The following is a 25,299-nucleotide window of genomic DNA, read 5'->3' as shown; positions in this document are numbered from 1 at the left end:
ATTCGAGGGCCAAGCAGGAAGTAAGAAAACTGCCCCGAACCCTCCTATCCTGACCCAACCTGGGTTAGGCTTCGCGGCTTGCCCTGGTTACCCGAGAAGAGTTGCACAGACGTGAACACACAAGCACCGAGTAGGGAAACGTGAGCTTTGGAGTGTCCTTTTAAGTAGTTGGGAAGGGGGTGTGGCCGAGGAGACTGGGAGGCCGCAGCAGGGCGAGGGGGGGAGTGGCCCGGGGGCGTGGCCGCAACGACTGGAATGTTGTTGGGTCCTCGCACCGCATAGTAAGGAGGGGCCACGCCCCTTTTCTCCAAGAGGGCCAATTGGAGCGCCGGAGCGGTTTCAAGTCTCCCCCGCCAGCCTGCCCGCCCGCCACCCCACCCCCCTCGGGGATTCGCTTTTTCCGTAACAAAATAGCAAAGCTCCGGATGTTCCGCAGCCCCAGCAGCTCACAGGTGAAGGGTCCTGGGGCCTAGGACGGTGCTCCGGAGCGGCAGGCACTGGCCGGCGGTGGAGAGGCCGGGTCCGGAGCCAGGAGGCGCGCGGGGGTGGGCGCTGCAGCCGCGGGTTGTTTATCCGGAGTACGGAGGGGAGGGGGGAGCCTGGAAACCGCCCCGTGTCCCATTTCCTCCTCTTGTTTTCGCTCCGGATTCTCCATGTTGGACCCAAACTGAGGAGCCCGGAGCTGCTGCCGGGGGATCGGGGCCGGGGGCAACCGGGGAGCCGCTGCCCGGGCCGCCCGCCCTCCGTACAGGCCGCCTCCCTTCCCGGCCCAGGGAGGGAACGAGAGCAGGGATGTGAACAGCTGTGGGAGTCCGAGTCTCGGGAGCCGGAGCCGGAGCGGGCCCCCGCCCAGGCCCCCCAGCCCAGCCCAGCCTGCGCGCCCGCCGGTCCTCCCGCCCAGCCAGCCCGGGCCCGCGGGATTGTTAGATGGAACACGGCTCCATCATCACCCAGGCGCGGAGGGAAGACGCCCTGGTGCTCACCAAGCAAGGTAGGGGCAGCAACTTCCCAAAACTTTGCGTCGCCCCCGGGCGGGTGGGGGGCTAGCACAAGCCCCGAACCCGAGTCCCGGCCCCTGACCTCCCGGGGATCAGAGCCTTAGATTCCGACCAGACTCCCTAGTCCATCCGCCCCCGCGTCTCTGTCCGCACTCAGACCCCCATGGGGGCGGTGCGGGGCCCCGGCTCCCGGCGCCCGAGGGGGAGGGGCGTCATCCGCGCAGCTGTCACCCCGTCCTGCACCCCCTCCCCCCGTATAGAGAGACTGAGGAGTAGCGCTCGAAGCGCGAGTCACCAGCGTCCGTCCCCTCCTGAGTTGGGAGGTGGGGTCGTCACTTTCCCGCACGACGGCGTGCAGCCGCCCCAGAACGGCGGGGAGAGGGGTGGGAAGGGGGACGGAGGGGTCCCGAGCTGGAATGGAGCCGGAACTGGAGTCCAGCACTTCCCAGCGGCTCCCTAAGGCCGAGGTCGCGGTGGCCGCGGGCGGTGACGGCGTCCTGCGGGACTTGGGACCAAGTTCACCGCCTGGGGGCGGGGGCGGCCGCGGTGGGGGAGGGGCCGAGCCTGCGGGACCTACTGGCCCGCCCGCGGCCCTGCGCTGGGCCCGGGACCTCGGCGGCGCGGCGCTCCGGCTGGGCTGCCTCCTGCCGTGTTTGCTGAGCCTACGAGCCCGACCCCGAGGCCCGGCCAGAGCCCCTCCCTGCCCCGGTGCGCTTCCCCGGGGCCGCCGCTGCACACACAGAGCCGCGTTTGTTTAGCCCGGGAGCGGTGTCCCTGGTTACATAATTCGCCGGATGGCATCAGACCCGGCGTGTTTCTGAATCGCGCAGCGAAAAAGTGCGAGTTCTCCGTGGGCAGCAGCTCGCGGCCCCCGCCTTCCTGAGGGTCAGGTGCAGACGCGAGGGGGTCGCGGGCCCTCTCTGGGGTGGTCTTGGCGATCGGAGCGGGGTAAGGCCTCGGCCTCTCCCGAGGGCGGGGAAAGGTCGGGCCCGAGGGTGGAATCTCTTAGTTCGGTGACTGGAAGCCCCGAAACTCTTTTTCCCCTCCCCAACGTTCCTCCTGGAGCCTTGAGGAATGTGTCTAAAATAGTGGACAGAATTTCTGCCAGGAGTAAGGACTAGCGTCTGTTTTTTGGGGTGTTTGTTTTTTTGTGGGTTTTTTTTGTTTTTGTTTTTTTCTGGAGAACTTCCCGGACTGAGGCCACCTGGCCCTGAGACTGGGGAAAGCACGCTCTTGGTACCAAATCTGAAGCGTTCCTGCCCTTCCTCCGACCCCCCCAGAACAGGACGTGCAGGGCCAGTACTGCAATTGAACGTATCCAGGCCTAGACCCTGGTGGGTGGCCAGCTGTGGTGCCTCGGTGTCGCCCACATCCCCCCTATTTGGAAACATTAGTCAGCAGGTCACTTATTCCTGGGGTTCACAGTCCCAAGGAGCTCCCCTAACTTGCCTAGGGGCAAGGGCTGCTAGTGTCAGCCTTTCCCTATTTCCTGGAGTGGAAGGGATTGGGGAGGGGGCACTGTGTGCTTCTTGAATTTATGGCCTTCTTTAAATTAAGCTTGCCCTGGGGAGGGGGAGAGCTTTGCCTGTTCAGATCCCAACCCCAGAAAAACCCCTGCCTCCCTCTGCCCTGCTCTCCTGGCTGCATCACTAACTAGGCTGTGTGACCCCAGGGGCAACTTCACCTCTGCTGGCCGCCCAGCTGTGCTGAGGCCTGAAGAGCGGAGTCTTTCTGGGTTGAGAACTTGACTCCTGCCTGGTCCCAGTATCATCCCAGGAGGTAGCCATAAGTGAAGAGCTTAGGCGTGGAAGGATTCCATAGGAATCCTTCTGTGTTAATGACACTTGGGAAGAACCACCCTGTGCTTCCCTGCTCTGGTCCTTCTCTTGTAGAGGCTCTAGAGGGTGCCTTCCTGGTGAGGGAATCACACCAGGAGTGAGACAGAGCAGGACTGCTGAAGGGGCATCTTACATATCAGCTGGCCGTTTCAGCCACAAGGGCCTGTGTTGGGGAACAGAATAGATGACAGCAGGAAGCGGAGCAGCTGGCTTCTGTACAGTGTTGGGTTGCTGATGTTGGTTGGATTTTCTTGGAGTTACGTTTTTTGTTTTCCTTTTTGTGTGTGGTTTGTCCTTCAGACTTATCCCTGGAGGAATCTGAATTCCCAAGCTAGCAACCATGGGTCTTTCTCCATGTAATTGGACTGCATTCCAGAGAAGACATACTATTTTCCTGGGCTGCCTGGGCACCCAGCAACCAGCAAGCCAACTTTCTGAGTCTCTCCTTATTTACAAATCCTGCATCCCTTTTTTCTTTTAAGTGGGGGTGGGGAGAAGATGTTTTAATTCTCTCCTTTATGAGTTCCTTGCCCCTTTTCTGCCAGCATCCCATCTCTGTGCCCTCCTGCCTCCTTTGAAAAAAAGGGGAGGGGGTGTGATGCAGTTTATTAATAAGTAAATTTCTAGGAGAAAACTAAATTGCTCTCAGCTTGGGTGGCTTTTTAGTGAGGTTGTTTGCCATTACAGGATTTTAGGTTTGTGTGTGTGTGTGTGTGTGTGTGTGTGTGTGTGTGTGTGTGTGTGTTTCCTTTTTAGCATTCTGTTCTTGGAGCTTTAGGGCTGGCTGGGTGTGTTGATGATTCAAAAGTAATTACAGCAAGGGAAGTAGAAAAAAGTTACTGAAAGCATTGATGATAAAAGGACCAAAATTGGATCATCTTCCCAGCCAGATGGGTGAAATGGCTTCCTGGTACAGCAGGGACAGGGTTGTGTGTAACATCAAAAGTAAAAAGGAAAAGTTAATACGAGTTTGGCCAGAGAACAGCCATTTATTACAGCCCCATACGAGAGTGCAGGCCCCGCTGCTGGGAGGTTGTGCCATGGGGTTTTAGAGTTAGATGGGGGAAAAGCCCAGGAAACAGGACCAAACTTGTCACCTCTCCGCGTAAGAGGAGGGAGTGGAGGCAGCCTCTTCCAGGGCTCAAAGTGACCCACAGTTGGGGGGGGGGGCAGGGGGGAATCAGGTCCTTTTTTTGTTTTCCATGAGACCTAATGACCCTTCCTCTCAGGGAGAGTGTGGGGATTGTCTTCTCACATGAGAAACTGCACGGGTTCTGGTAGCTGACCATCCCCCAGAATCAGGACGGTGGCACATTTTTCTATCTCCTGCTTTCTCCCCATAAGGAGGAAATTCTGCCCTATTCTCTCATGAAAAAGCTCAAACGCTTCTCATGTCGGAGGCAGGCCCTTCACTTGAAAAGCTCAGAACAAATGTCGTTGGGGCTTTCTTCCTCAGTTTGCTCTTTGTGGTCCGGGGTGCATGTGTCCCCATCCACTCTCAGTCTTGGCCTCTTTGAGGCTCTGAGGCTCCCTGCAAGACTCCTTTGGAGTTTTTCCTCCATCTTGGAGTGGGATAGGGGCCTGTGTGGTGACTTAAAGATTGCGTTTGTTCCCTCTGGAATAGCCCAGGAGAGTGCTAACTCCGCAACCAAGTTTGTAAATTTTTAACATCCTGAGGCTGGGAGTTTGCCATTCTGCTGCTGCTTTTGACTGGCATAGCTCTCTGTGGAGAAGGACTTCGGAATTGCTGTGAAACACCCTTCAGAGATGGCACGGGTGGTGGTGTTTCTGTCTCCTCCCTTCTCCGCTATAGGGGTCTTACCGAAACTGGCAGTGGAGATGCTGTTTCGTCCTCTGTGGGAATGGCCACATCTTTTATGATCGTGGGCTTTGTCAAGATGGTGAATACTGTAGAAGTCACGTTTCTAGCCAAGGTGGATTGATGCTCCCAGCCCCTCGGTGGAGAATTAAATAATAGCAGTATTTATAAAAAAGGAAAAGGAAAGGCAATATGCAAAAGTGTACATATCTATATGCAAATGTATATCCCTGCCTCTTCCTCGTCAGCTTTCTTCCTGCTAACTTTTGGGTCATTTAGGAATAGTGTCTTTTATTCCCATCTTGGGAAGTTTGCTTGTTGTGTTGGGTGAAATGGGAAGGGGTGGAGGGCAGGGGCAGCAAGGTGTTCATTGTTACTTCAAAGAATTGTTGGGGCGCCTGGGTGGCTCAGTTGGCTAAGCGTCCAACTTCAGTTCAGGTCATGATCTCACAGTTAGTGGGTTTGAGCCCTGCGTTGGGCTCTGTGCTGGCAGCTCAGAGCCTGGAGCCTGCTTCAGACTCTGTGTCTGCCTCTCTGTCTGCCCCTCCCCTGCTCTCACACACTATGTCAAGAATAAACAAACATTTTTTTTTTTTTTAATTAAAAAAAAAAAAAAAAAAGAATTGTTCCAGAAGCAGAGTTCCTTGCTTCAGGCCTGGGTGCACATCCCTGCTTTTCTTATTCACAGTGAGACTTAACAAATCACTTTGGTGTTCTGAGTGACTTATCTGTGAAATAGGAATATTGATATTTATACTTCTGTAATGCCTAGTACTTAGGAGATGATTGATAAACATTAATGTCCTTCTTTTTTACACAGCCAGACCACTACTCATTCCTCCTCCCATTCCCCCAAGGACAGAGTGCAAACAGCACAGGGTCATGTGGGTTTTATTGTTAAAGACAGGTGGCTGGGGGTCAGAGGGGACACTGATGTGGGGGCTTGGGCCTTCTGGAAGAATCAACCTCTGAGGCTTGCAAACAGCCTTGCTGCATAGACCCCTTCTTTGTGCCTGTGTGACTTGGAATGGGATTTTATCTGCACTAATGCGAGTAGCGTGTGCCTTAGGGCATCTGCCGCTCTGCCTGGCGTCTGGGCATCTGGGGATGGGAGGCCAGGGAGCCATGCCCCTCCTGTGAAGAGTTTCTGAAGTCCAAGCCTTCTGAGCAGTTGCTCAGCCTCTCAGAAATGTATATAATCAACACTTAGGACAACTCTGTGCTGCGTTGTAGGAGGGTTAATGGACGCAGTGAGATTCACATTTAGGGAATTCTAGTAACAAGGAGAGAAATAAAAACTGGGATTTCGGAAAGAAATAGATGCTCTTAAGCTGTGTCTTTGCTGCTGTGGTTTGGGGGTACAGCATTGAGAAAGCACAAAAAGCAGCCTTAAATTGCTTTTCATCCCATCTCAGGCCAGCCTGCTCGCAAAGCACAGAATTAACTCACTTGTCTTGGGGTCATGGGATTGGGTGTGGCCCTGACATAATTCCCTCCCTCTTCTGAAATGGAGGCATAGTTCCCAACTGGGAACTATAGATGAGCTTATTAACGTGCAACTCTTATGAAGGAACCAGTAGAAATCAAAGTGGAGACGTTGACTTAGAACTAGAAGCCTCTCTGGACCAGAAACCAACTAGAACAGAGTTTCTTTGTCCAGCAAAGGGCCCAGCCCTTTCAGGTCTGTGTGCCTGCATCAGGTCTGTTATTACAGAATGAGTACTCCAGGGAGCACCCAGCCTCCCTCTAGGCAGTAGGTGTGTATGTCCTGTTTTACTGGTCACCTCTTCTAGGGGTCAGCCCTGAACCTGATCTCTGAGTACATCTCCTGACAGTTGCCTTCCCTTTCCAGGTGCCCCTAGTCCTTCTTTTGCCCCCTAAAATTGAGACTTTGCTCATACTCTGTCTTTACTCTATACCTACTCTTGTTTCTTGAGGAACGAATAGCTTTTGCATCCTGTAGAATTTGCTCTTCCCCACCCGCACCGTTCTCAGGGAACAAGTGTAGCCCCATTCCCAGTGAGAGCCAGGCAGATTCATGGGAAGGCTCAAATGGCACAACACAGGCTGTGGGAGCGCCTTCCCAGTGTGGTGAGTCCCAGCTCCTCTGTTTCCATAGCAGAATGGGATTGGGGCCCCTCCTTCACAGGAACAGGGGTCTGCAAAAAGAGATAGCAGGCTTTTTGACTCCGTGATAGAGCAAGTACTCCTAGAGAGGAAAACCAGACCCCGCTGGTACAAGTCCTCTGAGATAGCAGAGACACTGAGCCAGTGAGACATGGTGGGAAGAGGGACCAAGGGGCCACTGGCTGAATCATCCTCCAGTCCTGGAAGGGTTAGTCAAGGACCACTGGCAACCTTTAGGTATTGTCCCTCAGCCAGGGACACACATCAGGATCTCCTGTGACACTTACTAAAAATATAGACCCCACCTGGGTCCTGCCGAATCAGAGCATGAGCAGGTGGGCCAGGCATGTGTGTGTTCCAAATGCTCCCTATGATTCTGACAAGTGTCCCTGGAGAAGAGCCAGGTAAACACAGCAATGGCCCCAACTGCCTGCTTAGCCCTGAGCAGGAAGAGTCTCCCGGAGGGATCCAGTTTTGCTGTTTGTTAAAGATCCGGTGGCTCGTAAAGGGGAATCCTAAAGTTTTCTGAGTGTGAAGGGACAGAGTAATGATCCCAGATGAGATTTATAGAGCACTTACCATGGACCAGACACTGTTCCTGGCTTTTTATATCTAGCATCTCATTTAATCCTCACAATGACTTGGGAGATGAGAGATGGGAATTATCTCTACTTCACAGATGAGGAAAACTCCGCTGAGAGCTGAAGCACCTTGTCCAAGGACACATGGCTAGTGAGTGTCAGCCAGGACCCTGACTCCAGAGTCAAGCCTTAACCATGACCCGCACTGCCTCTCATTTATTTGCATTGTGCATTCCACTTTCTAAAAGCACAAGCTTCAGGTAATCTGAAGCCACCTTGTAAGGGACCCTGTAGTGTCGACCTTTTCCCATTGACCTGTGAGGAAACTGAGCCACAGAGAGGTTGCGCCTCAGGCAAGACCACAAAGCTGGTTGAGAAGCCGAAGTGGGGCGGGGTTTCTTGACTTCTAGCTCAGTGCTTTCTCAGTTGGACACACCTATACCGGTTGGCTGATCCCAGGTGAAGCAGAGGGGTGTGGTAGGAGCAGGTGAGTTTCCCTGGAGGCGGACAGACTCCCTGGCAGTCCTTCCCTGGCAGACTCCTTCCAGTCTTTCTGCAGAGGCCAAGCGACTAGAGGAAGGAAGGAACTGGTTGGTCAACCTCAGTGAGTGAGTGTGTGTGTGTATGTGAGAGAGAGAGAGAGAGACTGATTGTTTTTTGTGGAGTCCCCTGGAAGGCCACTTCCCAGGCTTGGCCCTGTCACTACCTCTGTGTGACCTCTGGGATGAGAAGAAATCTCTATGGTCTGTGTCAGTGGGAACATTTTGAGATCGAGATTAGGATATGAAAGTGCCTTACCCTGAACGACTAGCAGCTGACACTAGAGCCAGGCCACACCCCAGGCTCCTTATAATTCTCACAGCTCGGTGGAATAGGTAGTTAGTTCCCATCTACAGATGAAGAGACTGAGGCCCAAGGCCACATACCTTATATGTGGTAGAGCCAGGATGTAAACCCAAGTCCGTGGCCCTTTGGGTAACCACTGTCTTTTTCACCCGTCGGAGGAGAGGTGGTTGAGGGTCCCTCGTTTTATCCTGTGCCTTCACTGCTCTTCGTCTCGCTCATGCGTATGTCACGGAAAGCGGGCTTACGGAGCTGGGGGGGAAAGAGGCACCGGGTTCTTCGGGGCCTTCCACCAAATCCAGCATTCCAGGAGTCGGCCAGAGCGCCAAGACCAGGGCTGAAACAGCCACCAAGGTGTTTCTGTCCTGCTAGGCAGATTTCTCTTAGCTTCCCAGCCTCCCGCAGGGGCCTGCTCAGCACCTCCACGGGGAGAGAGAGGCTCAAGGTGGGCAAAGGTGGTTTCCAGGCCCCCACGATGACATCTCTGCCCTAGTTGGCGTGCGTGGGGCGAGGCCTCCGGCAGAGGCAGGGGCAGAATCCAGCTCTCTGGGTTCTCCCGGATGGTATCTCTTGTCTGTCTCAGCTGCCACTGTGGGCCATCGCTCGCTTGTCCACTGAGAGCCCTCTGGTATGCGGCTGGGGGCTGAGCCTTCCGCTGACACCTATGTGAGGAAACGGCTTCTTCGGCCCTAGTCCAGGACCTGCTGCTGCTTCTGGGAACCCCAGCCCCACCCCAGTGTGGTTTTAAAGTATGTTAGAGCTGCCTAGGTGGGTATCTTGGCCATGACTTGTATAAAGTTTGCTTGATAGAGTATCTTGATCATGTTTGAGAAGTTACCAGGAATCCTCTGCTCCCAAGACGGTCTTTCTTGAGGGAGGTCCCTAAAATTGAGGCCCTGTGTTGAGATCGTTGACCAGATTGTTGGGGGGGAACAGGCAGGGGGAAGGGCAGGAGGTGAATAGCTAGTGACCTGTGACCCCCACCCTACAGGTGGCATTAAAGACCCGGGACTGAAAAAAGCTCTTCTTTCTTAGAAGAAACGGAGATACAAGGAGCTGTCCCGCTCAGAGAAGGGGACTAACAGAGACACCACATGAATAAATCAGCCTGGATGCGGGAGAGCAGGGAGGGCACCAGCATAGAACATGCTGGTGTGAGCTAAAGAGCCTGGCTAAAACTACTTTTTTTTTTTTTTTTTTTTTTTTTTTTGCTTTTATTTATTTTTGAGACAGAAAGAGACAGAGCATGAACGGGGGAGGGTCAGAGAGGGGGAGACACAGAATCTGAAACAGGCTCCAGGCTCTGAGCTGTCAGCACAGAGCCCGACGCGGGGCTCAAACCCACAGACCGCGAGATCACGACCTGAGCTGAAGTCAGACACTTAACTGACTGAGCCACCCAGGTGCCCCTAAAACTACTTTTAAAAGTCCATGCCATCACAGTCGCAGTTGCTCTTTGGAACTTCGGGAGCTGGTGCTGAGCTGCGTGAAGCCCTGCCTGCCTTGTCACCTGCAGAAAACAGTGTCAGCAATTGACATTGTGAAAACTGGTATACCCTCCCCATTGTTTCCAGTCTTTTCTGTGTGGGGGATGTCTAGGCATCTCTCAGCCTCTTGTTCCCCTGCCGACTCACCTGCTGGTCCAAGGAGCCCTTCCGTCCACCTGGCACTTCAGGGCCTATCCCCAGCCAAGGCCCAGGAGCCCCTTGCTGTGGACCTGGGAGGACTCCTCTCCATGGGGAGCCCCAATCAGACGTGTCTTGGCTGCAGGGCCCAGGCAGCTGGCCAAGAAGGGCCGGAAATGCTCCAAATACTCTCCTTCCTCCAATAGCTAAGGGGAGGGAGGCCCCTCAGAGAGGCCATTTTATAGTGATAGCCAGACTAAATCCTTTGCTTATGGGGGGATGGGAAATGGTGGGGAAGGAAGTACTTCTGAGGGAACCAAGAAAGCATCCTTCTACGTGAATGGGCTTGTTAAAACCCGATTGCCTGAGAGCTTGCCTTCTGCCGACTCCTAGGCGGATGTGTGAGGAGTTCCTTTGCTGGGACACGAAGCTGTGTTGTTGGCAATGGTGATATCTGAACCTGACCTTCAGAAGAGGGTTATAAATAGTGTTGTCCTGGCAAAGCCAATCTTCATCTGTGTGTGTGTGTGCGTGTGTGTGTGCGCGCAGACCTGTACATGCACAAGCTTCTTAAGAGGCAGAGGCAAATAGCGTCCCCATCTGGTGCTTCTTGGGGGCAGCGGTGGTAGACAGACGGAGAGAGGGCACTGTTTATTTCAAGTGGAGCAGCCTCACCTGCTTTCCTGTTATTTGTAGAATATTAGCCAGGGTGTTTGCAAGCTGGGAAACAACTTTTGTAGTGGATTTGGAAGAAGGTAGGGGCTGTTTAGACTTCGTGAAACCTGCTCACGATCAGAGTCCTTTGGCACCTCGCTCACAAATCTCCTCTGGAGCTTCAGCCACATGCTGGGAGCGGGAGGGCCCCTGGTCCCCTGTTGTCGGTCTCCCGCAGTGAGGTCACAGTGTTGCTCACTAGTGGTCATCTCCCTTTAGATGATTAAAACGAGCACAGCATTGAGTTGTAGAGTTTGCGCGGCACGTTGCCGTGCGAAGGGCAGGTTTTGTTTCTCCCTTCACTCAGGAGGGAGGTCTTGGTGTTATCCCAGGTAGTGGATGAGGAAACCGAGGGTCAAAGAGGCTGTACGTCAGAGTCAGTAACTGGCAGGGTCTGGCCTCCAGCCCAGGCGATACTCGGAGCGGGGGTCCCTGCCATACCCCACCTTCTTTTCACACCCTGCCTTGGCAGGAAGCCTTGCACCAGTGAACTGGAGGAGTGGCTTGGCTTCCCTGTTCTCAGCCACCTGCTTGCTTTCTTCTTAAGCCAGAGGTCCCCTCATTAGGTCTGTGCTGGTCCTCTCCGACGCTCAGGCCCACACCAGATGTTTGGAGCAGGGAGAGCAGATGCGGGTCGGTGGCCGGACAGGAGAGGAAGGCTGGGTGTCCACAAAGCGGGTAGCAGGAGGAATGAACGAGGGAGAGCAGCTAATTAGGGGGCTCCATGGCACCCCCTGGAATCCTGCCCTCCCTGTTTGGGAGACCGTGTGCAATGAAATCCCCAGGGACCTGGAAGTCCTCTCGTGTCCCATGTTCCCGGCCCCGGAAGGGGGTTTAGGGGCCCCTGGCCGTCAGGGGCATAATACTGAGTGCCGGCTGAAAGGAGCCTCTGAAAGACTCTTTGACACAAGTTTCAGATCCCACTCTGATGAGTGTTCCCCCTTACCCTTAAACCCACTGAACAAAGCAGGTCTCGGGCCAGAGGCCCTGTCTCCAGCCCTTACCCTTCTCCCTCCGCCATTGTCCTCTTGATTTCCCAGAGGTATCTGTCAGAGCAGGTGCAGGACTGGGATGGGGGTGAAGTGAGCCCTGGGGTGGAATCCCAGAGCCTTGCACCTTTCATGGCCTGCCCAAGAGGACAGTGAAGGAGGGGGGTGGGCCCCAAACTAATCCTTTACCATCCTAGCCTAGAGAGGAGTAGAACAAACAAGCGTCCCTGCTGTCATATGAATAAATGTACACGATGCCCCCTGTCAGGGGCCCTGTGGGGTAGTGGGTAAGAGCTCTGGCTCTGGGTTAGCAGATCTAGGTTCAATGGCTCTGCTCTCATACTACCTGTGTAACCTGGAGTAGTTGCTTAACCTCTCTGCTTCAGTCTTGCTTCTGTAAAACGGGGCATTAGTGCCTACAAATGGGTTTGTAGTGAGGATTAAATGAAGTAGTGGTGTCAAGTGTCCTAAGAGAGGGCTGGCACGTCATCAGTTCGTGGTAAACATGACTGAGGCACGGAACGACGAACAGGATTGCCTCAGGTGCTCCGCTCCTCTAGTGCCTGCCTCACTGTCCTCACATAGAGAATGCTTTTCTGTTTCTAAGTCTTCCGGGTTGTTGCAAACCAGCGAAGGCATCCACGGGGCCGGGCTCCGTAGTAGTGACACCCAGGGTCCTGGAGTTCCCGCAGTTGTTCACTGAGCCAGTCACAGTTACTGAGTACCTGCTGTGCAGAGCTCCAGAGGCTGGTGAATGCTCTCGACCAAGGCCATTACAGGCCCCATCAGGAGGCAGCCATGTTGAGGGGAGGCTAAAGAGGCCCTAATAGATTCTCGGAGGCAGTGTTGGTAAATATAAGAAGGACAGACAGCCTGGAGAAGGATTGAGGGAAGTAGGGCCCCAACAGAGGGGCATGCGGGGTATTGACCTTGCTGCTGTGGGCCTGGGATACCCTCCCCAGGCGCCACAGCTCTGTGCTCTGCTCCAGGCGCCTGCCCCCGAGGTCAAGGCATTTGTGGTCCCTGAGGCCCAGGGGCTGCCTGGTCACATTGTGTTTTTGAGAAGACCTTCATCCCCTGCTGAGTCCAGATGAAGCTGAGGAGCCCTGCCCCCCACCCCACCAAGCTCTGCGTCTACGGCCCAAGCGCCTCTGCCTGTTGGGCCTCCCGCAGTGGGCACCGGCCGGGCCTCTCTGTGGCCCCAGCCAGCTGCCCCTTTCACCCCCCTGCCTCTTAAGATTACTCAGCCTTCACATCGTCTGTCACTAAGATGCTGACTGCGTTCTTGACGGCCTCTCTTCAGGAAAGGCTCGGGCTGTGTGGCCTTTTAAGAAAGGCTCCGTGCCCGGGTTAAGCCTCTGAATGTGGTTCTGCGTGAAGAAACCATAAACCAAAGGAAAAGTGATGGTTCAGCTTTGGTCTTGGAGCTTTGTGTCAGCGTCTGCTGGAGTCCCCGGGCTCGGAATTGAATGTGGGCCATACAGGCAGGTGGAGAAGCCGCCCTTGCCCTCTGATTCCTGCATAGATTATTAAGAGTAGGAAAAAGTCCAAGGAGCCGCGCATCCTGCTCTTTAGTACTGGGCTCTGCTCTGAGGTTTGTCTCTTTGATACAGGGGCCTTGGTGGGGGCGTAGTGAGGGGGCCCCAGTGCAACTTCTTCCTTTTATCACAGAATCCCCAGTCCCTGGAAATCTTGCTTTTTCCACTGGGGCCAAGAGCTCAAGAGTGATCCCCGGGTATGTAGGCGAATTGCCAGGGAGGCCTGATCACTTACTGGAAGGTTTCTAATGATCATACCAGTGTCAGGGGGTCTGGCCTCACCCAGGGAGGGAGAACGAGCTCTGAAGGGCAGAGATGCCAGCCTGCACCTGCAGGAAGCCCCTCTGCTTCTGTTGAGTCGGAGGGAATAGATTGGCCGGGCAGTGCTGGCTGCCACTTGACTGACTGCTGTTCAGCGGCCATTTCCTCACCCTGGGTCATGAGGAACAGAGTTTGGTTTTCTCTCCTCTGCAGGGTTCCAGGCGGCCGCAACTGGATATTAAATGGCTGTCCCACTGCCTCTCTGCAAGGGCCTCTGTGCTCTGACGACTAACCCCTACCTTGCTTTGGGGTGGGCCCCACCTGCTTGCCTCCCCCTTCCCTTCATAAAGGGAACAGCCAGAGGAGGGTTGTCCTTGGTGCCACATTCTGTTTGCCTTTTTAACCCCCCACAAGGACAAGCGTTTCCAGATTCATTTTGTTTCCTGCACTGTAGTTTGCCCCATGCTTTATGGTGAAGTGGGCTGGGTTTAATCCTCAGCCCCTCCCGCCTAGGTGGAGACCTGTGGCTGGGGACCAGTCTGGCAGCAGTTATGTGGCGCCACCTCCTGGCCACAGGACCCACCGTGTCTTCCTACACTTGCTGCACAGTTGCCAGAACAGTTCCTGTAAAAGCTAGAGGCACTGGAAAGACACCCTGAAGTCCATTTCTGGTTGATCCTGTAATGCCCATAGCTTTTTGTATCAGCTTGGCTTTTCTGGGGCTGCCTTGCTGAGCGTCCTGTTAACATGGCTTTGTATATCCAAAGCCTGAGTTACAAAGGCTAGACTGACGGGGCAGCTCTGGTCTAGAAGCAAGGCCGTTAGCTTAGAACGCGACACCAGGTGTGTTTCCCAGGGGTCAGCGTGCCTGTGCTTACGGATCAGGCCTCGTGCCTTTGAGGGGAGAGCAGCAGGGACAGTGGCTGGGGCAGTGAAGGAGGAGCACAGCTTCTTCCTTGGGCTGCAGCTGTTCTGTTTTCTAGCCTGTTGTTTCCAGTCTGGCCTCAGTCCTGCCGCCACTGACCCAGCTTCTAGGGAAGCTGACCCTGAACAGAACCACAGCTCCACTGACTTGCAGGGGCCTAGGTTTCTCCCTCGTGTAGAACGGCTAGTTCTGCGAACTGGGGTTGGTCGAGGAGGATTTTTGCGCTGGTGAATTTTACTTCTGAGGGTTCCTTCAGTGTGCCACTTCCAGAGTGCAGGACACCTGGACTCGATACCTGGTGCCCCTCCCAACCAGAGAGTGAAGACCGAATCCTCTGCAGCTCATTTCCTAAACCAGAGAGTGGGGATTCCTGCTGCCTTTGCTTTAGAGAACCGTCAGAATAAGCGTGTGTGTTTCAGTGTTGACTGTATTTGGTGATCTGCCCAGCACGTGGCTTGTGCCCTGGTGGGGCTTCCAGACTGGAGGGGATACGGGCACAGGGCCACCTGTGGACAGAGTCACCCAGTAGCTAATGCCTCATCGTTCCCTCTGCCCTAGGCCTGGTCTCCAAGTCATCTCCTAAGAAACCTCGTGGACGGAACATCTTCAAGGCCTTTTTCTGCTGTTTTCGCGCCCAGCATGTTGGCCAGTCCAGCTCCTCCACTGAGCTCTCCGCATACAAGGAGGAAGCCAACACCATTGCTAAGGTAGCTAGATCAGGGTGGCAGGACGCCAGCAAGGAGGGGACTGCTAGTGGGGGCCCCTGCAGCCGTGGCATGTGGGCAAAGGTAGTCCTCCCTGAAGTCTCAAAGACCTCTGGCTCAGAGTCCCCTCCTCTGGCTTTCCTAGAGTGGCCCATTTTCTTTCTCCTGGCTTCCATTTGCGATGTGGGCCATGCAGATATCCCTGTGGTTTCTGAGAGCCCCTCTGGTCCAGATCCTCCCATGTTCCAGGAACCATACAAGGCGCTTTGCATATACTGTCTCATGTGGTGCAACCGGCAGCCCGGCAGGGAGGGTCACAGGCTCTTCCCACTTACACACCTGGAAACAGAGATCCAGAGGGTCTGTGTAGCCCCTGAAGAGTTAGTGGTTAATAAACAGTAAGTAGTATCAGAGTGCAAGCCCCCATCTCTCTGGCTGTGACACCTGTGTTTGTTGTTGTTGTTTACTATGCAAAGCTGTCTTCCAAGTTACTTGACTTCTTGAAATTCTGCCACACTCCAGCACTCTCACCTGTCTTGGGGGGACATTGGGAAATTTATGGGTGTCTTTGAGCCTTCCAGTGAACAGAAGGTATGTCTGGCATTTCAAGGGTGGGCACAGCCCTGACCAAAAACCCATCTGCCCCCAATGCCATTGGTTACTTCTTTCCGAAATAACCAAGGTCTAGCTGTCCGATTCCTCTCTCAAAACCAGGCTGAAGACATGCATCAGTGCATTACTCAGTAGGCGGAAGTGCACTTAAATAAAGTGCAACGTGACAGTATTACTTAGCAATTGATTCCTACAAAGTTCACAGTAACATGGAAAAAGTATTGAGTCGCAACATTAAGTCTAAAAGCAGAATGTGAAATTACATATTATGGGGGGAAGGGCTGCTAAAACAGACTTGAAGGAAATACACTAAAATGCCAACGTGAATTTTTTCTAAATGCTAGGATTTTAATGTTTCCTCAAGGTATCACGTTTTACAGTCATAACAACATCTCTATTATTAGCAAAAGGCCAGGGAAGCCCTTCTGACCTTTCTGTACTCCACCCCCCCTCACGTTTCAGGACCCACAGTGTGGGCTCACGTTGGCATACTTGATGTATCCTAGGGGCTCGGCGCCCTCCCCGCACTGTGTGTCACCCCCAGAAGAGAGTATAGAAAACACATGTTCTCAAAGAGAAGCCTGGGTTCCAGGACTCAAAGACGCTGAACCACCACAGTGAGGAGTTCCGATTTTGGTTGTGTCTGATTCCCGTGTCCCTGCATCAGCCACTGAGTTCCCTGTCCCTCGGTTTGTCCAACTGAGACACTGCCTTCTCCATCCTTCATCAGACCTGATGTTGAAAGGCAGCTCTGGCCTTTCCCCTTTCCTGTGCAGCTCTTAAGAAAAGTCACTTTTGGGGCACCTGACTGACTTAGTGGCAGAGCATGTGACTCTTGACCTCAGGGTCATGAATTCAAGCCCCACGTTGGGTATAGAGCTTACTTTAAAAAAAAAAAAAAAAAAAAAAGGTGCGCCTGGGTGGCTCAGTGGGTCAAGCGTCTGACTCTTAATTTCGGCTCAGGTCATGATCTCACCGTTGGGAGACTGAGCCCCCAGTAGGACTCTGTGCTGGGCGCAGAGTCTGCTTAAGATTCTCTCTCTGCCCCTCCCCCTACTCATGCACACGCTTGTTCTCTCAGAATAAATGGAAAGGGAAGGAAAGAAAAGTCACTTTTGTTATGCCCTACGTTCCAGGGGGCTGGGAACTTGGGAAGAATTTTACCCACCAGGCCTGAGGCGGAAGCAGTGGGCTTCAGGTAGGACGGCATTGGCCGGTCGGTACTGACTGCTTCCTTTCCTCCCACAGTCGGATCTGCTCCACTGTCTCCAGTACCAGTTTTATCAGGTATGGGAATCTGACAGGTACATGCCCAAAAGCCCCAGACCCTGTGATCACATTGGGTGACGCCCTTATTCCTCAGTGCCTGGCTGGCCCCACCCCGGGAAGCCATTTGTCCCAGATATTTGCTGAGGGCCCACTCTGCAAAGACATTAGCTTTTGGGGGGGACAGCTGACATCCGTCCCACAGCCGCCCTGGCCTGCATCTCAGTGTCCAGATCATTCCATAGTCCGGTGGGAGGCTGGAGCCGACCAGCCGACTCCATCTCTTTGTGTACCTCTTGGCCTTCAAACGGCACCTCTTCTGGGTCGAACTCGGGGGTCTTCTGTGTTCTCGATGAGCCTGGTTCTTCCCAGAGTTCTGCTGAAGAGAACACTTGGGCTTTCCTGGTGGCAGACCTCGGCAGCCTGGCTCTGGTTTCAGATCCCGGGGACCTGCCTGCTCCCAGAGGTGACAGAGGAAGATCAAGGAAGGATCTGCGTGGTCATCGACTTGGATGAAACCCTTGTGCATAGCTCCTTTAAGGTAACTCCGTATCTGGAGTCCTCCCTACGCCCATCTCGGGCTGTCTTGCCTGTCTAACTGAAGGTGCTCAGAGGCAGCATAAAGTTGATGAGCCAGGGGAGCTGGGTGGGGGATGGGGGCTCTGCCATTTTGGCCACACTGACATCACACATATTCGGGGGCCACACGGAAGAATGTTGAATAGGAATCCCTGCTCCACCCAGTCACTGCCAACGGGCTTTGTCTGTCACACAGCCCGGAGAACCACCAGGGCTCTGTACAGGGCAGGCCTATATAAGAGGGTTTGAATCAGCCTCGGACCTTGCCCCCCTCCATTTTGTCAGGATGTTCGTTAACTGAAGAAGGTCCTGAAATTCTGTCAGCTCTGGTAAAATTGGGGGTGGTGGCAGTAAGGAAAACCTGGAGGGGATACAGGGGATACTGTGCGTGCTTCTTAGTAGGGTGGTGGGAGGAGCTTCCTGGAGTCTCTGAGACCTGTTTCTCCCCGCCCCTCCCAGGGGACAGCGCAGTGGTGCTGTGGCAGGGACCGTGTGCTCACGCATGTGGGGGTGTGGCCGAGGCTTTTTGTCTCCTTCGTACCATGCTGACCTCATTAACTTTTCTGCTTTCCAGCCAATCAACAACGCCGATTTCATAGTGCCTGTCGAGATTGAGGGGACCACTCACCAGGTGAGCTGCCTGCCAGGCCACAGCCAGCCTACAGGCCTCGGGGCCTCCACCCCTCTGGTGTGCTCCGTCACTGGTCCCTCTCCTGCAACTTCATCCTCCTTTCTGTATCGGAACCTCTCACACTCCAGGCTTTCTGATCTTAAAAAAAAAAATCCGCTTCTCCTCCATCCCCATCCAGCTGTCATCTTTTTTTGCTTTGAAGCCAAGCTGTTTAAAATTAAAGTATCATTTAATAATAGTAATAGCTGTGATCTACTGAATACCACCTCCTGGCCAATGTGGCCCGTGCTATTAAACGAGGATACTTCCTCTAATCCTGAAGAGGTGGTGTCTCTGCCTGTTAACAGGCAAGGAAGCCAGTACTAGCTGTTTCCTGTTCTCCCCGGGCCCACCCACTCCTCCTGGCTAAGGAATTTCTTCCTCCCCAGCCCTGGCTTCTCCACTTCCCTCTGTGAAGCTTTTCTACTCCCCCTCCCCTTGGGTCCCTACACTGGATTCTCTCCCGGTAAATGTTATTCAAAGAGCACTTAAATCCAAGTAAGCTTAGGCTCTGGCCCTGCATAGCCTGCTCAGTCCAGGATCATGAGGTGTTGATAGCGAAAAAGCTTTTACTCCAAATGCTTGCCCAGAAGGTCTGCTTGCGCGTCAGGAAGCACCAGGAACAACACCTGGGTTGCCCTGATACCTGCTCACATGGCCTGGTCAAATAGAAGACTTACGTGTAGAGAAGGAGGGGATTGAGGCTTCCCTGCCAAGTCACCACTGTCCTCTGTCCCTTAGAGGCTTTCATCCCTAACACCACCTCTGCCCTTGGACTGGTCAGCCTCTGCCCAGCTACCCTTTACAGTCCATTTGCACATGTGGAGATGTACAAAACCCACAGAGACCAGACAAAGGCATATTTGCAAACGGGCAGATACGCACTGTGAACTCCTGATTAACAAGGAGCAGCATGAATCGTGAAAAACAGCTGAGATTAAAATTGGCGCGTGGCTACCTGCAGAAGAGGGGCAAGGGGATGCCAGGCTTGATAAACAGCCAGGAAGAGGGAGGGACTTGTTGAAGATTGAAGAAACGGCAAATCCAGGGGAACCTAGTTGTGGCTGCTCGGAGCCGAGGGTTCCTGTGGCAAAGCCACCAGCGGTGTGGTGAGTCATTGGCCGTTCGGGCCACCTCCAAGGAGGGAGAGTCATGGCAGGCACGCGCTCGTTGAGCAGGGAGTGCCGTGGATAACAAGAGCATTGAAGGAATGGTTCTGGTAGCATCGAGGCTAGGGGAGAGGGAGATTCCGGAGGCAGGGAAGCGGTAGATGCAGAGCGATGAGGTACATGTGGCCCATGAGCCTTTCAGGCCGAAACGTGCAAGATGATGAAAGGTGGGCATGAGCGTTCGGGGCGGCTGGCTGGAGCAAGCACAGACAGGTGTGGGGCTTGAGCAAGACGCAGAGCATCTGACCTGGTCACTGACGGAGAGAAGTCCCTTCTCCCTGGTGCATTTCAGAGAAGCTGTGTGAGGGCGTGTGGTTTCAGCCTTGGTTTCCACCAAGGCTCGCGTGATGGTGACCTGGACAGAGTGTCCCGCCAGAGCCAAGGACAGGAAGCTCCCACAGAGGCTGTGGCTGGATTCAAGTAATCCAGGATAGGCTGTTTCCGTCTGTGAGGCCTATTCTTGATTACTTGTTTCTGGAGGCAGCTGATGGTTCGCCGCCCGAAACAGAGATGGCTTCTGGGACAGAGGCGCGTGCATTTCTTCCTGAGCTGGGTCAAGGTTGGGCCGTTAAGCCCGCAGAAGCCGGGTGAGGAGGTGATACAGTGCCCTTGTGTGGGGGGGGGGCAGAAGGTTTCCAGCCAGGTGGCCCCAGAGGTTGGGGCGGAGGGGCCGGACCAGGAATGGTGTGAACCTGCCTGCCGGTCTTTGTGGACGTGGTGATGCTGACGGATGAGCAGTGCTTCACCCTCACGGGGCTGCCTCCAACAAGCCTCTCTGCTTTTCCTCAGGTGTATGTGCTCAAGAGGCCTTACGTGGATGAGTTCCTGAGACGAATGGGGGAGCTCTTTGAATGTGTTCTCTTCACTGCCAGCCTGGCCAAGGTACCTGAGGGCAGGAGGGAAGTCAGGCGCCAAGAGCGGCTGTGGCAGCCACAGGGCGGGGGTGTCCCACAGCCCCTTGCTGGGCCACGGGAAGCCACGGTGGTGGGGGCGGGGGGAGCCAGGACTGCATCTGAGCAAAAGCACCTTCTCTTCTAGTATGCCGACCCAGTGACGGACCTGCTGGACAGGTGCGGGGTGTTCCGGGCCCGCCTGTTCCGGGAGTCCTGTGTGTTCCACCAAGGCTGCTATGTCAAGGACCTCAGCCGCCTGGGAAGGGATCTGAGGAAAACCCTCATTCTGGACAACTCTCCTGCTTCTTACATCTTCCACCCAGAAAACGCAGTGAGTGGTCCGGACACAGCCACACCACAGGGACTAGGGAGCCCCAGTCCCGGGCAGAGGGGAGAGGGAGTGGGCATCGGAAGCCCGGGCTTCTCCAGAGGAGCATGGCACCCAGGTGTACCCAGCCAGCTTCCTGGGGCTTTCGGGCAAGGGAGGGAGGAACTGGCAGGAGATTTACACTGCCTCTTCCCTGCCCTAGGTGCCCGTGCAGTCTTGGTTTGATGACATGGCAGACACTGAGTTGCTGAACCTAATCCCAATCTTTGAGGAGTTGAGCGGAGCAGAGGATGTCTACACCAGCCTCGGGCAGCTGCGGGCCCCTTAGCCTTCCCTGTTTCCGAGCAATGGCCATCCCAGTAGGGGACTTTCCTACACTGTGCCTTTATGACCAGCCTGACAGAGCGGAAGCTGGAGCATCTCACCAAACGGGGCCTGGGAATAGAAGTGGTTGGAAAGAGCTTTAGGACAGGATAGATGCCAAGCGGGCATGTCCCAGACCGACGGCACCTAGAGCTGCCTGCTCCCTGAGTTGGGCTCCCAGATGTGAGTGTGTGTGTGTGTCTGTGTGTGTGTGTCTGTGTCTGTGTGTGTCTGTGTGTATATGTGTGTCTCCCCTTGAACTGCGGCCCCGGGATATAAGTGCTTCATGTTGAGGGAGAAACTGAAAGATGAAGACTCCCGGAATTAGTCTGTCTCCTGTCCTGTCACCCTGGGAGCCGCTGAGCTCGATAGGGATGAAGACGATTGAAGGCTTTTGCTGCCAAACCCAGCGCCTTTCCTCAGTGTTGTAAGGCTCGTGCCAAGGAGAAAGGGAGTCCAAGGCTGCCATCAGGTGTTCCAGGCACACACCTTTCTGAAACCTTTCTCCAGCCAGCTTTCTGCATACAGAAAGACAACATTTCTGGAAAGATGAAAGCTTGTTTCCAGAACCGGTAGCCCCAGTGGCCATCACGTCCTGTGGTCCGAGGGCTGCGCTCGCCTCCAGCCAAGTGCCTGGCACGGGCCCTTTCTGTGTCTCCCCAAGGCTCGGGCTCCGGGCCTGCCTTCCTCACCACCCAGCCATAGTCTTGAACCTGTGGGGAAGGAGGTCTTCTCCCTGCCCTGGAAGAGGACAGATAACTGATTTCCGTTCTTCCGACTCTGTTTTAAAATTCTCTTTCTAAACATGGAGTGTTGGGCCTGTTTTGTTTCTGACAGAGCTGCAGCCCTGGGCCTGTGATGAATGTGGGAGGCTCTGGGGGTGCAGGGAGGAGGAAGACCCCCCCCCCCAAGCATGAATGTGTGTGTCCCCTTGGCTTGTAGATCAGCTGAGTATGGGACTGTGTCCCTAAGTCTGTGCTTCAGGGATTCTCTGCTGGTGCTGGTGCGAGGGCTTGTGTTCCAAAGTCCGGGAAGGGCGCTCCCCGCCCGGCCCCTCCTACTTCTTGGGCAGGGCTCTTTCCCGTTGTGTCTTCCCCTGGGCCTGGCCTGTGCCTCTCTCCGTCTACTCCTGTCTTCCTCCCTCCTGGCTGTTGCTTTTTTTCCTCCGGGGCCTCAGAGGCACTCCTGCTTTCCCTGGGCTGAGGGGAACGGGTGTTGTCGTCATTTCATTTGCCAGCATAATGCACGTGCCGCTTGCTTCTCGCATCAGGTGTGAGTGAGCCCTTGACACACCTGCCCTTTGCCCCCCCCCTTCCCCCCCCCCCCCCGGCTTTCAGACTTTCTCAGTAGTGAATGCTTTAAAAGACAAAAAATAGCCACAAAATGGATGTTTCCTGAGGATGGAAAACAAAAGGGGAAGGAAGTACTGCTGGAATTGGGAGCACAAGGGGTTCCCCTCAGGAGCTGAGCCCCACCTCAGCATCACTGCCTTAATCATGGCCTCCCCTCCCTTCTCCTTCTAGGGCAGAAGGGAGTTCCTCTCCCCTCCCCAGTTCTGTTTTCCCTGGAGGCAGGTGTCACAGAGCCTTTGTGAGTTGCTTCAGGTGTGAGGACACCAGCCCCGCCCCCCCCCCCCCCCCCCCACTCAGGACTCCTAGCCCTGTTACCCTTTGCAGTGTCCACAGTGGATCCACACTGGGTCCGGCCTGAGGAATTGACGAGTTTTGAGCAAAGCGGGCGGTAGGGCAGCAGCTTGGTGTCCTGAGTGGCACTGGGCTGACGAGCGTCTTTCTCCAGCATTGTGTGTTACCACCTCGTCCCGAGGCCAAAGGGCCTGGTCTTTCCCTTTGGTGTCACAGAAGTGGAACAGAGGTCCCCAAAGCTCGTGTGGCCCTTCCCGCCAGTATTCTTCTCCGGGGCCCCCGGGGTCCTGCAAGCAGGGGAAGAGGGCTCCAGTGCTAGCCAGGGAGGGGTACCTCCTGAAAGAAGATGGGAGCTTCTGATTCTAAGGCCCTGGCTCGGCCTCTACCCTAATGCCTTGGGGTGTCTCTCCCAAGCCCCACCCTAAGTGTTAGCCCCTGGGCCACATCTGCCATCTGGGCCCAACCAAGCTTTTCTGACTAAATAAGCAATAAGAGGCTCTAAGCTGATCCAGGTCCCTCTCTGCCCTCCTTTGGGTCTCCATGTTTCTCCAGGTGAAGGAAGAGCCTGTGCCTCCCCCTTTCCTACCAGGCCTATCCAAATGCCCCGAGTGTGACTCATGACCAGAGCCCCCAGTTAGCTTGGTGAGGGGTGTCCCTGCTGCTTCTATGTGAAGCCCCGCCCACCTGCAGTTCCTCAACAGAAATACCATATTCCCACTGTCCCCTTTCTCCTGCCGTCTGCAGAGAAGCAGCTCAGCCAAATAAGCCTAAACAGGGTCCGTCCGTGTGGACCAGAGCCAACCTGAAGTCCTTTGCTGTCTGGCTTCCAGTTCCACAGTGTGTTAGGGGCAAGTGATGATTGCAAAACTCGCTCCTTAGAGGAATCAGGCCAGACTCCATTTTGGAGGAGGGCAGGATTGGGAGGGAGCCAATTCAGCCCAGGATGTGTTCTGGGGCTTCCCAGCAGCCCTTCCTGTCCGAGACTGTCCTCAAGAGGCAGTCAGCCTCTGTGCCTGGTCAGCGCCCGTCCAAGCCATGCCAGGAACCTGCCCAACTGCCAGGGTCAGTTCTTTAAGGTGCCTCTTCAGGGACACACTGTGTCTCTCTGATTGGGCTTCTAAATCAAAAGCCTGATGTTCGTGTCCCTCTCATAGGGGGAGCTTTGGACACAGGACCAGTCTGGAAACGGTCAAGGTAAGAGTTGTCACTCTGCACATTGTAGAGGGGACGCTCTGTAGGCCCAGGGGTCCCTTACTATAAAGAGGTTGAGTACATTTGCCTTCAGTTAACCTGGGACCTTCCGTTTAGTTCCTCCTGCCTCCCAAAGATTTTGACCATTTTGTAAATGTATAAACTCACCTCTATAAACAGTGGCCCAGAAGCATCTTTGTGCTAAAAGCATGGGAAGTGTAGAAAGGCAGTCATTCCCTGGAAAATGGATCCCATTTAAATCTGCTCCCCCTACCCTGTTCCTGAGGCCTCCTTCATTAGGGCAGCCCCCAGGGAAGGCTGTCCTCCCTCCCATTCCCAGCCAGGCCAAGTGTCTGTGGAAGGTAAGCCTATTTCCTCCCTTCAGGTCTTCAATCGGTTACCACTCTGTTCCTCAGTCATTTTTTGTAAAATGGAGTTCGTTTTATCCTTCTCTTTTTTAAAATGCCAATAAATATTTGCATTCGAGCAGGGGAGGGAAGGCGGAGGTCTGACCCACTGTCCCGTGCCCGCCGTAGGGGTCGGCCCCAGAGCAGACCCTCTTTAAGCCCCTTGAGCTTTGCGTATAGTATCCCAAGTTTGACACATTCCAGGTCATGCCACTTTCCCCCTCAAGATGCCATTTGGAGGGCAGGGCGTCTGCTTCCCACTGTGACTGGGCTATGGGACTCTGACTACCTTGCTTACAGATACATGGTTTGATAAATTTGTTGTATTCAAAAACTTGAAATGTAGGACGCCATTAAGTGTCTGTTTATATTTTTGGAATATTTGTATTACTTACAATTAATTAATAAAAGCGGGTTTTAAAAAACCCATCCAGGAATGGGAGCTGCTTCTTGACCTTGCTGTTATTCATTTGGGCACTTAGCAGGCACACTCGTCTTGCCTTGCAGCCCCTTCTGTCACGACGAAGCTGGCGCACCCAGGCTGGCCAAGCGGCTGCCTCCGGCTGGGAGACCAGCTGCAGACTCAGCACTGGGCTTCTGCTCAAGGTTACAGAAGTCGGGCTGCATTAGTTCTTTCTTGGCCCCTGTTTGGAACCAACTCCATTGCCATCCAGGTGCTTAATAATCATACACTTGGTGTCCTATCGACTTCTGAGGGCGAACCGGAAGCCCCGAGGGACTGGGAGTCATCACTCTCCCATGTTCCTTACTGATGCTCCCAAAGCGGGATCCCTAGAACTTGGGAGTCCAGCATGGTTCTTGGCACATAATAGGCACTCCAATAATGTTTGGACCCCAAAGGAGACCGTAAGGAGCAAAACAGGATGACCTGATCGCCCCTCTCCTAGACTTCCCTCCCTCTGAGAAATGCCCAGAAGCTTCTCGGGGAGGCATTTGCTAGCCTGGACATCACAGGCACTCAGGGGGCAGCTCTGGCCCCTGCCTCCTGTCATCAGCATAATGCATCCATATCTACAATATGGCGAATTTCATATCCTCCCACCCTCTTCCCTGCATTATTGATGGGCGATGCACTTTAAAAAAAAAAAAAATCAATTAGATCAGGGCGTGGAGCTGGAGTTAAAACAGAAAAGAAGCCTTTAAAAGTCTGCACTTCTTTCTGCTGTTTTGAATAGGAACAGATAAAGCTTCCCCT

General features: G+C 54.3%; 1 protein-coding gene across 1 annotated transcript; it reads left to right on the top strand.

Annotated features, from left to right (window-relative positions):
- Positions 1-407: 407 nt before the first annotated feature.
- Positions 408-24,525, top strand: CTDSP2 (CTD small phosphatase 2). The gene is made up of 8 exons (XM_030323074.1): positions 408-991; positions 14,817-14,965; positions 16,823-16,861; positions 17,280-17,381; positions 17,994-18,050; positions 20,048-20,140; positions 20,297-20,482; positions 20,682-24,525. The coding sequence occupies exons 1-8, from the start codon at positions 928-930 to the stop codon at positions 20,805-20,807; spliced, it is 816 nt and encodes a 271-aa protein (XP_030178934.1). The 5' UTR covers positions 408-927; the 3' UTR covers positions 20,808-24,525.
- Positions 24,526-25,299: the final 774 nt, after the last annotated feature.

Source organism: Lynx canadensis, chromosome B4 (genome assembly GCF_007474595.2).
Source record: "Lynx canadensis isolate LIC74 chromosome B4, mLynCan4.pri.v2, whole genome shotgun sequence".
Lineage (NCBI taxonomy): Eukaryota > Metazoa > Chordata > Mammalia > Carnivora > Felidae > Lynx > Lynx canadensis.
This window is presented reverse-complemented; position numbering and strand designations above follow the sequence as displayed.